Here is a 17,883-nt window from a genome sequence, read left to right on the forward strand (position 1 = left end):
ACATGTTTTTACGTGTTTTATGACTCTTTAAAAAAAAAGCACAGAAAAATTTTACGCAGTTTTTAATGGCAGTTTTTTAGGGGTTGTTTGTGGATTTTATACGATTTGAGTATTTGTAAATGGTAAGATTTTGGTAAGTACAGCAAATTAGTTACTCAAATGAAAAATTTAAACCTAAAACTACTTTGTCCAATTCTTTTCACAAAAGCTGGTCATTCAGTCAACGATGTTTTAACTACAAAATAAAAAATATATATAGAAATAGAAACCACAAAAGAAGTCGAGCGCGTGCCAATAGCAGAACTCTCTGTAGATGCCTGTTCTACATATAAACCTTTTAAAAAACTAATATGTTTTTGATTGACCTAAAACAATTTACACATCTTGTCTAATTTTCAGAAAAGTTAGCGCTAAAAATAGATTATATATTAAGGAAGTGATATTTTGGACGCATGAATTATATCTAGTAGATAAATAGTTAGAGCAGAAGATTCAAACAATTTGATGCGAACCGAAACAGAGAAACTTATACAGAATCAACTTAGGGGAAATATGTGTCAAGCAAAAAAAAACCGTTGATATAACAGGATATATAACCGGATATATAACAAGATATATAACCAGATATATAATTATATAACATATAAATATATAACAGGATATATAACCGGATATATAATTGATATAACAGGATATATAACCAGAATATATAACCGTTGATATAACTAGTGTTCTCACCGGGATTTATCGTTTTATAAAGAACTGTATGTCATCAAAAACATTGCAGACTTAAAGGTAAACTTCTACAAGTAGCAATTCTTAACGGAGGAAATGAACAAATAAAGTTTGCTTAAAAAGTGAAGTAAAATGCGTTTCACTGTGAGCTGGAAAATTTTTACCAAAACAAATATAACAAAGATGTACCATAAGAAGACCTCGGCAATGCTATCGAGTTGATTTTGGTTAGTGCAAGGAAAAAAGTATTTACGCCAGACAAAAAGCTAAAACTGGTAATCAGATAGTGACATCTTTTCCAAAAGATTAAACTTAATATGGTTTTACATTTACTTTTAAAAACAGTAGTTGATTTTAGTGGTTTATTTATTGCAGTGCAAAGAAAAAGTATGCGAAGAATCTAAACTTTTTAGCACGAGAATGGCTTCCAACTTTAAACTCCCAAAAAAAAATATTTCCATGAGAGTAACAATATTCAGCTCAAGAGTTTTAATCATATTACTAAATGCACTGCATGAAAATGACCACTAGGAAGGGTTTAGAAACTCAACCTATATCTGATGGGCGTGCTTATGTTTTAGAAGTGAAAATGGGACATTGTGAAATCAAACGACCGATATCTTGCATCTATCTCTTGGCAAAATGCCAAATATGAAAATGATGATAAAATAGAGCAGTAGCCAAAAGACAAAAATGAAAGGTTAAATAATGGTCAATGAGTCTGCAGCACAAAAAAGAGAAGGAAAATGGTGCGGAAGCATTAATAAAAAATATTCGAGATCATTTAGTTATTTTACGTAGTAGAAACAAACAAACAGACAAAAAAAAAAGAAAAAAGTAATGCGTAAATAATAACCAAATAAAAAAATAAGATTACCAAAAATATCCTGAATATTCAGTCAAAATGAAATGCAGGCTAAAGCATAAAAATTATTGTAATTTATAATTTTAATCTATAATTTTTATTTTATTTAATTTTGTTGGAGCCATGTCGTTATAATCAAACTTTAAAGTACAAAAATTGCTCATTTTGTTCGAAACTGCTCTTAAGGAAAGTTTCCACTCATCCATTTTTTAACGGGAATAGGAAAGAAAAGGTAAAAATAATCACGCGAGCTTGCGTAGTATAAGCTTTTATTTTTACGAAAGAAAACTACGCATGCTCACGTTATTTTTCCTTTCTTATCCCGTTTCCGTAAAAAAAAAAACGAATGAGTGAAAACTCACTTTTACTACATTTAAAATAGTAAACAATTTATTTAAACAGCATAATCTTAATTATTTACATTCAAGGACTGATCTTTTATCAATGTCAGTCAATCTAAATAGGTTTCAAATTAAGTTCTATATTTCAATAGATGTATGTATATTTGATTTTATAGTTTAAAGTAACATCATGTACTTTGTAGTTTTTTTTACCCTGAGTGTCATACTTGGGCACAAAATTGGAAACCATTACTATCGTTGTCCGTTATGCTTCATAAACTTAATAAATCAAGCAGTCGTGGCACAGTTTGTTAGAGTTTTGATTCAGAACCAAGACGTTTGAGGTTTAATAACGACTCTAGCCAGATTAGCAACATTGTTAAAGAGAAAGGCGTTAAATTCCTGGTTAAATGCTCTACCGCGGAGCTCTGATTAGATCGTTAAGTCTTCTTGGAGCACCTTAATAACTTATAAATAAATTAAAAATGTCCAAACTATTTTTTCATCTTCTACCCCCTGCTCTCTCAACTCTCTCAGACTCAAAGTTGGCAAGGATATGCGCAACCTGATTTGTTGATTTTGAAAGGAGGCGTGCGCGTTTGTTAAAAATTTAGTTAGAAAATCAAAACAGATGTTAAAAAGCGTTTTGAATAATAAAAGTGAAGTAGAATATATAAAATAAAATAATAATAACAAAAAAAAACTATAAATTTTCATATTGACTTTTGAACATTTAAATACATATACTTTCAAAAAACTTCACAACTCATAACAACGGTGATTTTCAGAGTAATGATGATACATAATAATAACACATGGTGCTGGCTTATGTATATATAGCAAAACATGTAAATGTTAAGCTTATATGTTAGATCCCGATAAACGACAAAAATAAACTTTTTAAAAACTATTCAATGTTTTAAGCTTTTTGCAGCTTTTAAAGTTTTTACTCTGTTAGCATTGTCGGTCAGATTTTATGAAAAAGTCGGTTTTTATTATGACGTAATATATACTTATAATTTTTTCAATAAAATCAATTTTAAATATTCAATAATTACAGAATTAAATTCAAAAATAAAGGGCAAAACTAGAACATTTGAAACCAAAATTCTTAAGTTACAATTTTCAAATGAATTTGAAACTTTGCACACTTGTTCTGATGATAGATTTGCTCCGTATAAACGTTTAATTATTTCCCTAAAAGGTTGCTTCAGATTTTAATGAAAATTTTTGAACAGTAATAAAAATAATTGACATAGATACCGTTTAAAAAAACAAGATGCTGTTTAAAATAGTCAATAGCAAAAAGTAAAAACCATTATAAAAAACTAATGGGTTTAATGATTCTTTTACGCGTAATAAATCATTGGAGAAAATTTTTTTATTCTTAAGCTTGATTTTTAAATGGGATATCATGTTTTAAAATTTTGTACTTACTTAAAAATCATAATACTAGAAAATTGAAGGCAAAGTCAAAACTAAACTTTAAAATTAAAAAACACTTAACAATTTTATATAAATTCATCAGGTTGTCACGGACAAAGACAATTCTTGTCTTTGTCATCCTTGACAACCTTGACATACTTTGTGTTTTTCTCTCTTTTTTCATCGCTTTTTCAATTCCTTTTTCGACATACTTAATACACAACTAACATCTTGTGAAAAAGGCTTTTTTTGGGTACACTTTCCAAGTTAGCCATTAGAGGATTTTTTTTTTGTCAATATATTTATATATAATTAGCATAGTTGAAAAGAGCTTTAAAAAACTTAAAAAAATGAGGGGTTTTTCAACTTTAGAAGTTAATTGGATTGAAATTATTGCATTTTTTGCAACAAAAAGTCTTGTCCGTCAGGGTTAGGGTCTGTGGTTAAAAAAATAACTTCTGCATTTTATTACAATTTAAAACTTTGTTACAATAATAAAAGTTAACAAATCAAAATATCGTTAAGAAATAAATATTAAAAATAAATATAAAGAACGCGGGTTACTCAAAGAAGACCATCAGGTCTTGTCACAGAGAAACCGCTAATTGCTTGTGGATAAAAAAATAAATAAAAAAAAATATACATTAAATATATACATATACTAATATAGATAAGGGATTTTCAAAAAATTTTAAATTTAAAAGTAGATTAGTATATTATCAGTTGAAAAAAATTTCCGCGAAATGAAATAAAAAATTTTTCAAAATTAGTTTGAGAAAATGGCTGTCGAATTAAATTATCGTTCCTTAAAATATATTTATTTCTATCTCTTTGGAAATACAAGTTACGAAAAGAAACGGGTGATAGGTGGGTCTTGCATTTATACATAGAACAAAGAATATTAAAAACATTTAGCTCATATATATTGAGTGCTTTCATATCGTATAAAAGAGGCTTGGCGTGAGCAAAACGGTCCTTGAAATATATAAGGCGTGCTACATGTTTCTGTTGCCGATAGAGAGGTTTAAGTTTACTTTTATAAGTGCTACCCCAAGCAATGTTTGCATAATTAATATGGCAATGAATTAGCGAATAATATAACTGAATTAAGGTATGTTTATCTAGAAAGTTTCTTATTTTGTATAAAATGCCTATACTCTTTGAAATTTTATTGCACAAGTTAGCAATGTGGCTTTTATAAATAAAATTTTCATCGATATATACACCTAAAAATCTTTTCACTAGAACTCTTTTGATAGTTGTGTTATCGATAAAAAGAAAGGGTAAGTTGCTAGGCAGCTGGTGCTTTTTACCATAAGAATGAAAAAGAATCCATTAAGTTTGATCAATATTTAATGATAGTTTGTTTAATCTAAACCATTCGGAAATTTTGGCTAGTTCAATGTTCATGTTGCTAAAAAGTGTAAAAATGTTTTTATGAGAAAGAAATAAGTTAGAATCACCAGCAAACATAATTGTCATTAAATTAGAAGCTTTTGGTAGATGATTAATATAATTTAGAAATAGGAGGGATCCTAATATGGATCCTTGAGGAACTCCACATGAAATATTTAACAAATTAGATGATATGTTATCATCTGCATAAACAAATTGTTTCCAATTATTTAGGTAACTTTTAAGCCAAATTAATATATTTCCAGTAATTCCGTACCACTCCAACTTTTTAAAAAGAATTTTGTGATCAATAGTATCAAAGGCTTTTGCCAAGTTAATAAAAACGCCTAAACTAAATTGAGAATTTTTAAATGAGTCAGATATATTTCTTGTAAATTGTAAAATGGCATGTTCAGTGGAATTGTTTTTTTGGAATCCATATTGATTGCTGTATAATAAATTGTTTATAGTAAGATGATTATAAATTTTATTGTACAAAATTCTTTCTAAAACTTTAGAGAATACAGAAAGTAGTGAAGTTGGACAATAGTTACTTATATTCTCAAAGTCACCACCTTCTAATATTGGTATGACTTTTGCTAATTTTAAAGCTTGTGGAAAAATTCCTTGTTTAATCGATATCGAAAAAATCTTAAAGAGTATATCTTTTAAAATATCAAATGAAGTTATAATAATGTTGCCGTTAATGCCATCAGGGCCTACTGCTTTGTTAGATTTCAACATTTTAAATGCAATTTCAAACTCTTCAAAAGATAATTCAAAAGAGTTCAAGTAAGAGTTTAGAGGGAAACATAGATTAATCATTAAGCTGTTTGCTATAGGAATGTTTTTTGCAAAAATGTGTACATCAAAAATGGCAAACAAAAGCAATGGAAGCAAAATAAAAATCACATCACAAGAGCAAATCCTGAAATTTTCAAGTTGATTGTTTTTAAACTTTTTAAGAAAACCTATTTTAAGTTTTGTGCAATATCAAAAAAAACAATTGTGAAAAACACATTTAAAAAACATATAATAATATTTTCTAATATTTTTTGGAAAGTAAAATTTTCCCCCTTCAACATCTTTTTCTTTATTAATAAATCCCTTTTTGACACCTCTCAGCTTTTTTCTGTTTTTTTTTAAAGCTTCAAAATATTTTCTTTTGACAGTGGCTCTCTATTTTACACGCACCATAATTACCAAGAAATCCAAATTTAAGATTTAAAATTTCAAAAACTTTTAAAAAACCGGACATTCCATCATTGAAAAGAATAACAGCTAAAGCTACAACAATATCTAAAACTTCTTTGCAAACAAATACACCGTTAGGACACCTTTACCAAGTTATTTGATTAAATATTTCGTTTGAATTTTGGGTAGTACCATGTAGACATCGGTTTTATTGCATTATGAATAGCTAATGGTATGTTTACAGAAGATATTGAGTGAGATTTTTTTCACCCCAAAACGTACACCAACTAAAAAATTGACTAAAAAGACAGGAAATCACCGTTGCTAGGGGCGTTGCTATAGAAGCTGAAAGACTGCCTTAAAAAAATTGATATTACTCATAATATTGAGTTTGAATGTATATAAAGATATATATTTTCTGAATCTAGAATATATTTCAAATAAGAAAACATAATTTTTTTGTCGTTGGTTTTTTAGTGTTTATTAACCATAGAGCCTTAAGTATGGAAAATTTGGAAATGAAATGAAAATTTGGTGCGAAATTAAATAAAAAAACATAAAAAATCAAGCGCAAAAATCAAAACAAACGAGGCGCAAAGGTATAAAAACATTATATACATAATTTCTAAACAAAATTCTCAAGTACAATTTTTTCAAGAAAATATAAATAAATATTTAATTTGAATAGAGGAAAGGCTATACTTGCTTTTTTCACAGGGAACCTTTTTAGAAAAAGTTTTTTTTAATTAAAACGGTCTTAAAATTTTTAAACGCTGAGAACTTAGAAATTAAGTATAAATGTTAAAAAAGTTCCGCATTCCATTAGATTCCTTATCTTTTTTTTAATTTATATGTAAATTTTCAAACAAATTTGAATTGTTTTGGTACTTAGGAAATCTTACCTCCAAAAATTACTTTTGAAAAAGCGTGTCCCGTGACAAATTTTTTTATCAAGAGTGGTTTAAGACATTAATAAAATAAAAAAGAAGTTATATTAAACATAGTATTTTCTATACATGGTTAGAAAGAAGTCGAATAAAACTAATTTATGCAGAAAATCTCAAGGTTCTAACTTTATTATAAAAAAGATAAATGAGAGTAAAGTTTATGAAAATTGCGTGTTTTTTGTCCAAAATCAAATTTTTTTTGTTGCGTTCTGGAATCGCTATCTAAGTATATCAAATTCTTTGGAAAAATTAATTATTTCACTACTACCTGCAATTGGAACACAGCAGAATAAACTCCCATTTCCAGTGCATGTCTGCTAACAAAGATATTTTAGGGATTTTTGTTCAAATAACTGAATATAAAAACTCACTTGCATACTGAGTTTCTCCATGTAAACATTTATTTAAAAGCTAATTAGATTGTAACTCTTTAAAAAAGTAAAAATAATGCTATGGGTACAGACAGAAATACTAGTTGTAGGTTTTTATTTATTAGCCTCATCTCTGAAAATGCATATTCATTTATTTTGCAAATGTCTCTAAAGCATTAAAACCACAAACAATTTCTCAAATACATATAACACTATAAAGGTTTGATTCAAACATAATGCATGTATAGTTATTTTAGACAATTGACTTGAGATATAGAAATCTTTACTCCGTCCACATCTGGAACAAAAGAGTTTCATTGCATGACAAAATCCCATATAGCTATCTAATTGGTCAACAATGTCTAATTGATTATGAAATATCTGACATGAAGCAGACGAAGTAGTTTCTTTCAAAATACTGAAATTCAAAAAGAAAAAGTAATCATCAGCACAAGTTTTATTTATCCTGCTATTCAGTTTTCGGTTAAAATTACTACAATACTAAAAAGCAATAGTAGGTAGAAACATTTAGCAAAACACTAACACTTTAACAAATACATTTAGTAACAAACCAGAATACAATTTTCACAAGCTCCATTTAACCTTTTTTTTTAAATTTAAAACTCCATCCAACTTATACCACGAGCCGGATGGTTTGAGTAATGGTTTTTAGACCGGAAAAGCAAAGTAGATGTACCTGATCATTTTGAGTGATAGGAAGCGGTAATACCCGTAGCTAAGGTGTTCCTAAGGCCTAAACTATCATACTAGCCAATAAAAAAAATCTCCAAAAAACTATTTTAGTTTATAAAAACCCCAGAAACCTAAATACCATTAAAAAGAGCATTAAATTTTGCAAAAACTAGCATTAAAAATTAAAATTTGATTTTTGCTTAGAAAATCGACTTTTTTCCCTCTAAAACAGGGCTGCTCGTAGTCCCTGGGTTTGAAACGATGAAGTTTTTCGATTATATTTTAAGTTTATTTAAAGTCCATTATTTTTATAAATAAAAGACTTTTTTTTTTTTACAAGAAATTAACGATTGTGCCTCTCCACATCGAAACCCGTGTCGTCGCCCTGTTTTAAGAATCCAAATTATCCTATATATAAATTAATAACTTATTTTAATTTCAGTTCTTTATGCTTGCTTGTAATGTCAATACGAGTATTTAACTGTACAAATGATTAATGTTTAGTAGACAACCATGAATTTCACTTCTTTGATAAATTTTCAAATAGAATATGAAATCAACACAATTTATTTAAAAGTTTTACGGATTAAATTAAAAACAGATAAAAATCCATCAACAATATAAACTTTATTAAAATTATGAGATTTTTAAAAGTAATAACTCTCTTGTCTAAGTAGATTTTGATACCTTTTAATTAATCTAAACAGTACTAAAATAACATGCATTTCTCATGTTAATAATAACACTAAAAAGAAAAAGTTTATAAAAACTTTTATACTTATTACAAAAATCTGCTTTTAATATTTTATTCAACTTTACAACAAATGCATACATGCATATCTTTCAAAATCAGCGAATCCAATTGCTCATATCTGAGGTTATTTCAAAATTTTTTCTCGGAAAACCAAAATGAATGCGTGTCATTTAATTTGTTATACAATAGTTACCCAATAAGTTTATTTTATACCCAATAAGTTTAAAGTGATTTTTTGCTGCAATAATTCGTTACTATTTGGATTCTTTTTTTGTTGTTGTTGTTGAATAAAACAGCTATATCTTTTATTGATATAATGGAGAAATGATAAGCATCGCTATCTAAGGATCAACAACATACACAAAGACTTCGTCGAAGTGTTGGCTTTAAAATGTTGATTGACTTTACAACAACTAACAAGTTAGTTTAATGAACAAGTTACCCCTTAATGGGTTCCATTGGGATCACTGAAAAGCACTATCAATTTGGTCACAAGCTTTTATTTTGGGATGTAGCAATTGTAAATTATTTTCCAAGTCGATAAAAATAGTTAATAATAAATTAACAGTAGTTTTCATAGTTTCTTTTAAAGATACGGTTGTATACAAGCTTGTAACTTCAAAAGATATTAGGAACTAGTTGTAAAGTTATATGAAAGGAATCCTTTGTACAAAAATATGAATAAAATAAAAAAAGAAAAGAAGTGTCTTGGAAATTTGCAAGTTTATAGATGCAAAATTTGCTTATGTGATATACGAAAAACACGCAATTTCAAACATCTACACAACAACAATAATTGTTATACCAAGTATAGCTATGGTTTCAAACCAATAAATTTATGCTTTTAATAAATTTTAAATCAAAGTGAAGAAATTATGTTTATTGAGCGGTATAAGTCAGATATGAGCAATTGAAACATTACAAGGAATGTCATACTGTAACAGGTATAGGTCTCACTTTAGTATATACATTAATGAAGATTTGGTTAGGCAGTGTCTACTATAAAAAAAATTAATAACTACATTGATGTATTTCTATTTTTTTATTACTTTTTATCTATTTCTTAATTAAAGTCATCTGTTTTTCTTAATTAAAGTCATCTGTTTTTCTTAATTAAAGTCATCTGTTTTTAGGTACAATTGAAAGCTTTTACTTATGTATTGCAGTTGTGGTTTATTTCATTTATTAATTCTTTACCAATAATATATGATTCTATAACAGATAATGTAAATATTGTATGTCCACCAATTCTTAATGATTCTGTTCAAAGTAAGTATTTCTTGTTTTAATTTTTAAAATTTTTTGCATTTTTATTTTAAACTTTATGTATTTATATAACAAGGTTTAAAAAGTAGTTGAGTTGTTTTATTTTTTAATTTTACTATTTTACTAAAAGTTTCTTTATGATAAAGTGAGTTTTGAAAATAGTTTTGAAAATATAACTTTTCTGAGGATAATTTGATTTTTTTTATTAGTAATAACATTCAGAGATAGTAATAGATTAATAATTTTATTTATCTGTGTTCTATTGTTATATCTATATATTTACATTTATATATCTATGTACTATTATTATGACTTGCTAATTGTGATATAATCTATACTAGTATCAATCCAAATTAAGCTTATAAAAAGTATTCTTATAAATTTTAAACTAATTATTTTAATTGTATTTTTAACTTGTATTTTTGTGTTTTTGATTAAGTAATGCAATATTAATGAATGCAAAAATAAGTTGTTTTTTTTTAAGTGAATTAGCAATAAAATTTAACAAATGATATATGCTTACATTTTAACAATATTTATCTTAACTTTACAAGGTTGTTTTATAAATATTCTCTGAAATCAGTTTTTATCTTTTTAATAAAGACAGTCTTCTCAACCATAGTGACCCCCTCAGCCTTGCTAAGCTGAATGTAGTGAAAAATATCATTTTATTAAAATGATTTTTTACTTCATCAAAATGTATCTATTTGAAAAGTAATACATTAGTTTGTGTGTAATTAAAGATTTTTGTATCATGGATGGACTAACATTATCGCTACAAAGTTAAAAAAAACAGTTTACAAACCTTTAGCAAATAAATAAATTAAATGCTTTATTAATTTAACATGACTTATGTTTGTGCTAAAAAACAAGATAAAGTTACTTAGATGCATTAAAAAGAAGGTAAGACATATATATTGTTTGGTTACATTTAATAACAATAATATAAAGTTTTTTAAAATAATTTTTTGTGTTTAGATGGTTTTCTTCATCGCATTGTGGCATGTTCTTTTGATACCCAAAACTGCAGCTATCAAATAGAGGGTTTTGTTAAAAGTATAGATATTCCATCTTCAAAACAAATAAACAGTTCATTTTATCTTAGTAAGTAACATTTAATTTTAACACTTTTAAAAACAAGTCAAAACATGTATAAGTACATGTTTTGACTATATGCTAATCATCATCGGTTTAAAATTATAAAATTTTATGCGCCTAATATAGAATAAAATCAATTAAAAGTTTTTAAATTGATTTAATTCTTTATTAAACACCTATCTATCTATCCAATTTTCTGTCCTCTTTTATTTGTTTTAATGCTTGCCTTTGATCATGATTTTGTAGTTTAGTTTTTTGATTGCCTAAGCATATTTCTGCCAAAGTTTTGTGCATTCAGTGGCAATACTCTTGTTTGATTCAGAGAATTCTGTTGCTAAAATAATGTCTAAATGCCCAAATGGGGTAGGTATTGTATAGTTGGTAATAATTTGGATCCTAGTTCTATAAAATATAGTTTCTATTATATTCATAGTATATAACTATGAATGCGTATTTAGAATACATCTTTGACTTCACACTGAAATAACCTGCTACCGAGGGCTTCAGTACATACATAGACTATCTTATAGCCTACTGCCACAAAGTAGTGCAGCCACATTGACTGAGATGTACACATAGGCAGTTCTAGAAGTAAAATGAGAGGGAGGGATGGGGATGGGGGTTGAATCTTTAAAATGTACTGACTGCTTCCTAAAAAAGTTACAAAAAAAAAGGTCCTCAAAACTAAAATTCATTTGACTGAAATGTGTCAAATACCTGACTAACCAACTATATTTTTCAAAAAACCGACTATAACTTGAAAATCACCTTCTTTTGGAGCAATCAAACCATGCAATTCTTGCATAAGTTTTACAGCTCTGTCAGCTTTATGATTTACTGTCCTTCAAGAAAAAAACTTTTTTTTTGCCTCTATACAGGTAATATCTTGATTTCATGTAGAATTGGGTCTCTATAAAATGTTCTTACCAATTTTTAATTAAGGAAATAAATTTGTGCTCTTGACAGACACAAAATCCTGTAAAACAATTCCCGTAATCCCATAAAATCCCATAAAATCTTTGGAAATGGAAATCTTTTCCCAGAATCATACAAGCCCTTTTTAAATTCTTTATCAGTTCTTTCTCTTTGTAAGTTCACTACATATTTTCTCTTGGTTTGTTCATTTACTTCATCATCAAAGAGTGATATAATGGACATTTTTTCTGACAAGTACTAAAGATGCTGACTTTATATTTCTTATATTATATATTTATAAAATTTCTTAAGTCTTTTTAAAAAGCACAAATCTAGTTTTCTTTAACTGCCAGATTACATTCAAACTATGGTTTCACATATATAATTGCCATGAATAAACAGACACCTTTAAGTGCTCGTTTATCTTTTTGCAAAGAGATTGCAAATATATTTCTTAAAAGTCAAAAGCTTTAGCCATCCATCTTGCTTGATTGCATTGTTCCTGGAGATCTGTTTATTTATTTTTCTTATTATTTCCTCTAATAACTAATAAAAAACTCAATCAGTTCTTGATTATTGTCAAATAAAATGGTTTTTTGTCAACAATTCTACTATTTTTGTGTTACGAAATTGTTGTGTTTATGTAGGTTACAGGATTTCAACAGGATTAATAGTTGCTTCAACATTTGACTATTTGTAATTGATAGATTTTTGTTGTGTACACACATTTTAACTTTTTGTGAAAAATATTTTCTTTTTGTTCTAAAAGTATACAAGCTCCTTTCAATTACCCAGTATTAGACACAATTATGTCACAGCACAATTATTGTACTTTGTCATCTAGGTCATCCAGTTATAAAGAGCATTTGATACAGCTTTAACTTAATCCTGGCTGGAAGAACTTGCCAGTTTGCCAAATATTGTTGCTTTTTTCTATATGAAGATAAGAATTGGCAGGCGTTTTCCTTTAGAAAATCCCTCATCTAGACCAGGTAATAATTACTCATCCCTATGAACAGTCACTATTTCAGCTATATTATTCTGAAGGTCTGATTTTATAGAATCTGCTATATCTTATGTGTTATATGTTATTTGCTTATCAGGAAATCATCACAGCTAAAATCTAGTACTTCTACTAAAACCTGAGGTATTTTTGACAGAATTTTTTTATACTTAATTGACATCAATCTAAAGTTGCAACTAACTTAAACTAGTTTTTTGTTGTTGTAGCTCTAGAACTTAGATTACTATTAGAAAGGAAAGAAAATAATTTAATTATCAAATATATACTAAAAAAAGTAAGTTAAAAATCGAATTTAGTCTTAAAGAAATATTTTTGTTGATAATGGTATAGCAATGATTGTGTTTTTATTCTTTGTTTCAGTATTAAGTATTACCAAAAAAATGTTAATCCATTTTATACTTTTGTTTTGATGTTATTGTTGATAAAATATTCTATATGTATCTACTATAGTCTTACTTGTTATTACATTTATAGGTTTTTCCAATCTTGTTCAAGTAGATGATATTATATAATTTTTGGTAAAATATATATATATATATATATATATATATATATATATATATATATATACATATATATATATACATATATATATATATATATATATATATATATATATATATATATATATATATATATATATATATATATATATATATATATATATATATATATATATATATATATAATAATTTTATGTTATACAATAATAATATTTGTATCAAATATGATACTTAATAGTTTTTAAATTACAATTTTTGTTATTTTTTTAATAGTAGTTTTAATTTTTTTAATTTTTTTTTAATAATGAATTTTAATATTTTGTTATAAATAATTTTAGATTTTATAGTTTTTTTTTAATGGTTATATTGTTATTTTAAATAAAATTTTGAATTTGTAATTTAGGTAATGGTGTTGGCTACATTTATGGAAAAATGGGATCATTTCGTTTTAAAATTTATAAAAAGTATTTTTTGGATATACATAATTTTGATGTCTATTTAACAATGGCGTATTATGTTGATGGAGCAGCTTCTTGGAACTATTGTGAGATTTTAATGTTTTATTTAAAAATTATTATCAGGATTTTTATAATCATCATTATCTTTAATATTTTATTATTTTTATAATCATCATTATAATAATAATAGTATCAGCATCATAATAAATAAATATATATATATATATATATATATATATATATATATATATATATATATATATATATATATATATATATATATATATATATTTCGAACATCGCCTTAGCAATAAATTTGTAAAAATTTTAATAACAATCACAATATTTTTTATTCTTGACATGTTTTGTAGTCTTACTACATTTTCAAAAGATTTAATTTACGATTAAAACTCTGGTAAATAAATTTAAAAACTGAAGACAATACAGAGAAAAATTAACGGACAAATAAACTTGTTACAAACCGATTAAAAATTATATTACAAATTATGACAAAATAAACTTCCTAATATTAAAATATTAATAATAATAATAATAATATAGTAAGTCAGATAGATGAATTTATAATATAATGAGATGTTTGTTTATTTAAAGAAGGATTTTCCCATTTAATATGAAGAGCTTCTTTTATTTTTAATTTGTTAATGGTAGAGGCAGTATCTAAAATCTGAAAGCAATCATAATTAGTTAGTGTTTTACAATTAATGGATGAATTTAAATGTTTAAAAATATGTGATTGCTTGTCACTCGTAAGGTGCTCATTTATCTGTGTTGTCAAATGTCTGGAGCTTTCTCCAATATAACTGGCGTTACAGCCAGCACAAAAAAATTTGTAGACAACTTTAGATTTAAGCATCTTAGGAAGTGGATCTTTTATGCAAAAATTGTTTTTTGATTTATCGGTTGTGAATATAAATTTGATTATTACATTTTTACAATATTTTTTAATAATTTTATCAATTTTAGTTTTAGTGAAATTTGAGTAAAATCCAATAAATGGAAGCCTAAAATATCTTATATTAGTATTATCAACAGTATTTATAACAGGTGGATTAATTTTCTTTTCAACGTATAGTTTTATTTCAGTGTCGATTACTTTTTGCGGAAATTAATTATTTTTTAAAACTAAAGAAAGATTTTATATATCCTTATCAAATCCAAACCACATGTTGTTAATTTTATATGTTTGATCAATCAAGCAACGTATAAGACCAGTTTTGTAACATGAAGGGACAAAACTAAAGAAATTTTGTAAAAGACCCGTGTATGTTTTTTTGTGATAAAATGATGTAGAGAGTGAATTAGACTTATTAATAAGAACATCCAAAAATGGAATTTGGTTGTCTTTTTCTTTTTCCATAGTAAATCTTAAGGTTTTGTGTTGTCTATTGAGATGTTTAAAGAATTCTTACTCTTCAAACTCTGAATTAAAAATTGCTATTATGTCATCCACATAACGTTTATAAATATTGGTATGGAGGATGAGCAATTATTAACCCACGTTTGTTCATGAAAACCGATAAACATATTAGCTAAAATTGGTGCTAAAGGAGAACCCATTGCAACGCCATCTAATTGATCATAAAGTTTTCCGTTAAATAAGAAATGAGAACCTGACATTGAAATTTTAAGTAATATTTTTTTGAAGTGAGTTTTAGAAAAATATTTTGAGCGAGTTTCATCTTTAAAAAATAATTCTGTTGCTATATTTATAGTTTCATTAAGTGGAATGTTAGTAAATAAGTTTTCAACATTATAGTATATATATATATATATATATATATATATATATATATATATATATATATATATATATATATATATATATATATATATATATATATATATATACATATATATATATTATACATATATATATATATATATATATATATATATATATATATATATATATATATATATATATATATATAATATATATATATATATATATATACTATATATATATATATATATATATATATATATATATATATATATATATATATATATATATATATATATATTACATTATATATATATATATATATATACTATATATATATATATATATATATATATATATATAATTACATTATATATATATATATATATATATATTATATATCTATATATATTATATATATATATATTATTTATATATATGTATATTATATATATATATATATATATATATATATATATATATATATATATATATATATATATATATATATATATATATATATATATATATTTGTGTGTTTTATTATTGTTTTAACATTACAAAATATTGTCAAAAGTGTGATCAAAAAAACCTTTACAAAAAAGTTTGCTTCTTTACAAAGATGCCATCAATATATAATATAAATAAGGTTTTTTTATGCAATTCAATAAATAATTTTGTACATTTTAAACTAATAAAATATGTTATATTCCCAAAAAAGGTTATTTTTGGTAATGCACTAATGTTATTAATTTCTTTATGTTTGTAGCAAAATAACAAAATGTTAAAAACATATATCCTTGTATTTATTTATATAAAAAAATAGTGTAATCTTTAATTCAAGTGTAATTAAAGAACTAGTATCCAAAATTATACTTGTTTGGTAATTGTTTGTTATTGCATGATGTTGAAGAAAACAAATTTAAAAAGTATCTGCAAACTTTTAACCCTTTAAATTTTTAAATTTTAACAAATATAATGGCAATAGTATTAGTCTCTTTGTTGGTGTTTATTAATTATGCCTATTTTGGTGACTTCATTGAAATAAATTCTTTTAAGGATACTCATGAGGATACTAATGAATAATGATTTTTTTCTGCCTTCAATAAGAAATATACTAAAAACAAAGACTTTTTGTTTTTTGTTTCTGGTATGCTAATAGCAGTATATGGACTAATAGAATTATGAAGAAGACTGAATTATAAAGAAGACTGAATTTTGAAGAAGACTGTATTATGAAGTAGGGTCAAATTGATTAACAGTTTAGCGGGAAGCATAATAATAATTAAATAAAAATCAAAAATCAAATAAACAAATGATAATAAAAATTTTTGAAACAAATAGATTATTGGTGGTTTCCATTTACTCTAAACAGTGTTTCTTTAATCATTATCATCATTATCATAGTTTGGTTTTCTTGCAGATTTAATTATTATATTTTCTTAATTTTTTCCTAGATATCAGTATGTCAGATGACCAAAACGAATATTACTCATATACCTACATAACAAGAAACGCTTCATCATCAGATTTATGGAATATACTCAATGCAAGATTTAATCTTACTAATTCTGCAATGAATTCTAATTTTACAGTAAGTTTTTAATTTTTTTTAGTTTTAATTTTTTTAGTAAATATAATAGTTTTTTTTAAACAAGTATTTTAGTTTTTACTCATATATAAAAATTTTGATTAAAAAAAACTGATAAAAATAAAATCCCACTAATTCGCATACCTCTGATCAGTGTTTCAAAATACGGTGAAGCAACATCTGTCAGATGTAGCACATCTGTATTTTAAAATTTCAATAGCAATATGTACATGATTGATGATATATATATATATATATATATATATATATATATATATATATATATATATATATATATATATATATATATATATATATATATATATACATATGTATTTATATATACACTACCGTTCATAATTATTCGAATGGCATTAACATTTTTAAAAAACGCAATTTTTTATCTAACTAATTTTTATATTTATTTTTGCAGATAATTTAAAAGTATTTTGGTTAAAACGCTCTGATAAAAATCATAAGAATAATAAAAATGCTAAAGTGGGCAAAACTACATAAAAAATTGACCATCAATGACAGTAAATGCTGATGTGTCAAAGTTTTAAA

At 25.2% G+C, this 17,883-nt stretch overlaps 1 protein-coding gene across 9 annotated transcripts in view; it reads left to right on the forward strand.

Moving 5' to 3' along the window:
* Positions 1-17,883, forward strand: part of LOC136082381 (mucin-3A-like) — a 165,762-nt gene that overhangs the window by 14,881 nt on the left and 132,998 nt on the right. For 6 of the 9 annotated variants that reach the window (XM_065801529.1, XM_065801530.1, XM_065801531.1 and 3 more), the window contains 4 exons: positions 9,854-9,989; positions 10,965-11,090; positions 13,930-14,070; positions 17,186-17,322. In XM_065801529.1, coding sequence (XP_065657601.1) covers positions 9,854-9,989; positions 10,965-11,090; positions 13,930-14,070; positions 17,186-17,322 — 540 coding nt within the window. Of the gene's footprint in view, positions 1-9,853; positions 9,990-10,795; positions 10,890-10,964; positions 11,091-13,497; positions 13,542-13,929; positions 14,071-17,185; positions 17,323-17,883 lie in introns of those variants that run through there. The other 3 variants (XM_065801535.1, XM_065801536.1, XM_065801537.1) reach the window with 2 other exon arrangements.

This window comes from Hydra vulgaris, chromosome 07, assembly GCF_038396675.1.
Source record: "Hydra vulgaris chromosome 07, alternate assembly HydraT2T_AEP".
Lineage (NCBI taxonomy): Eukaryota > Metazoa > Cnidaria > Hydrozoa > Anthoathecata > Hydridae > Hydra > Hydra vulgaris.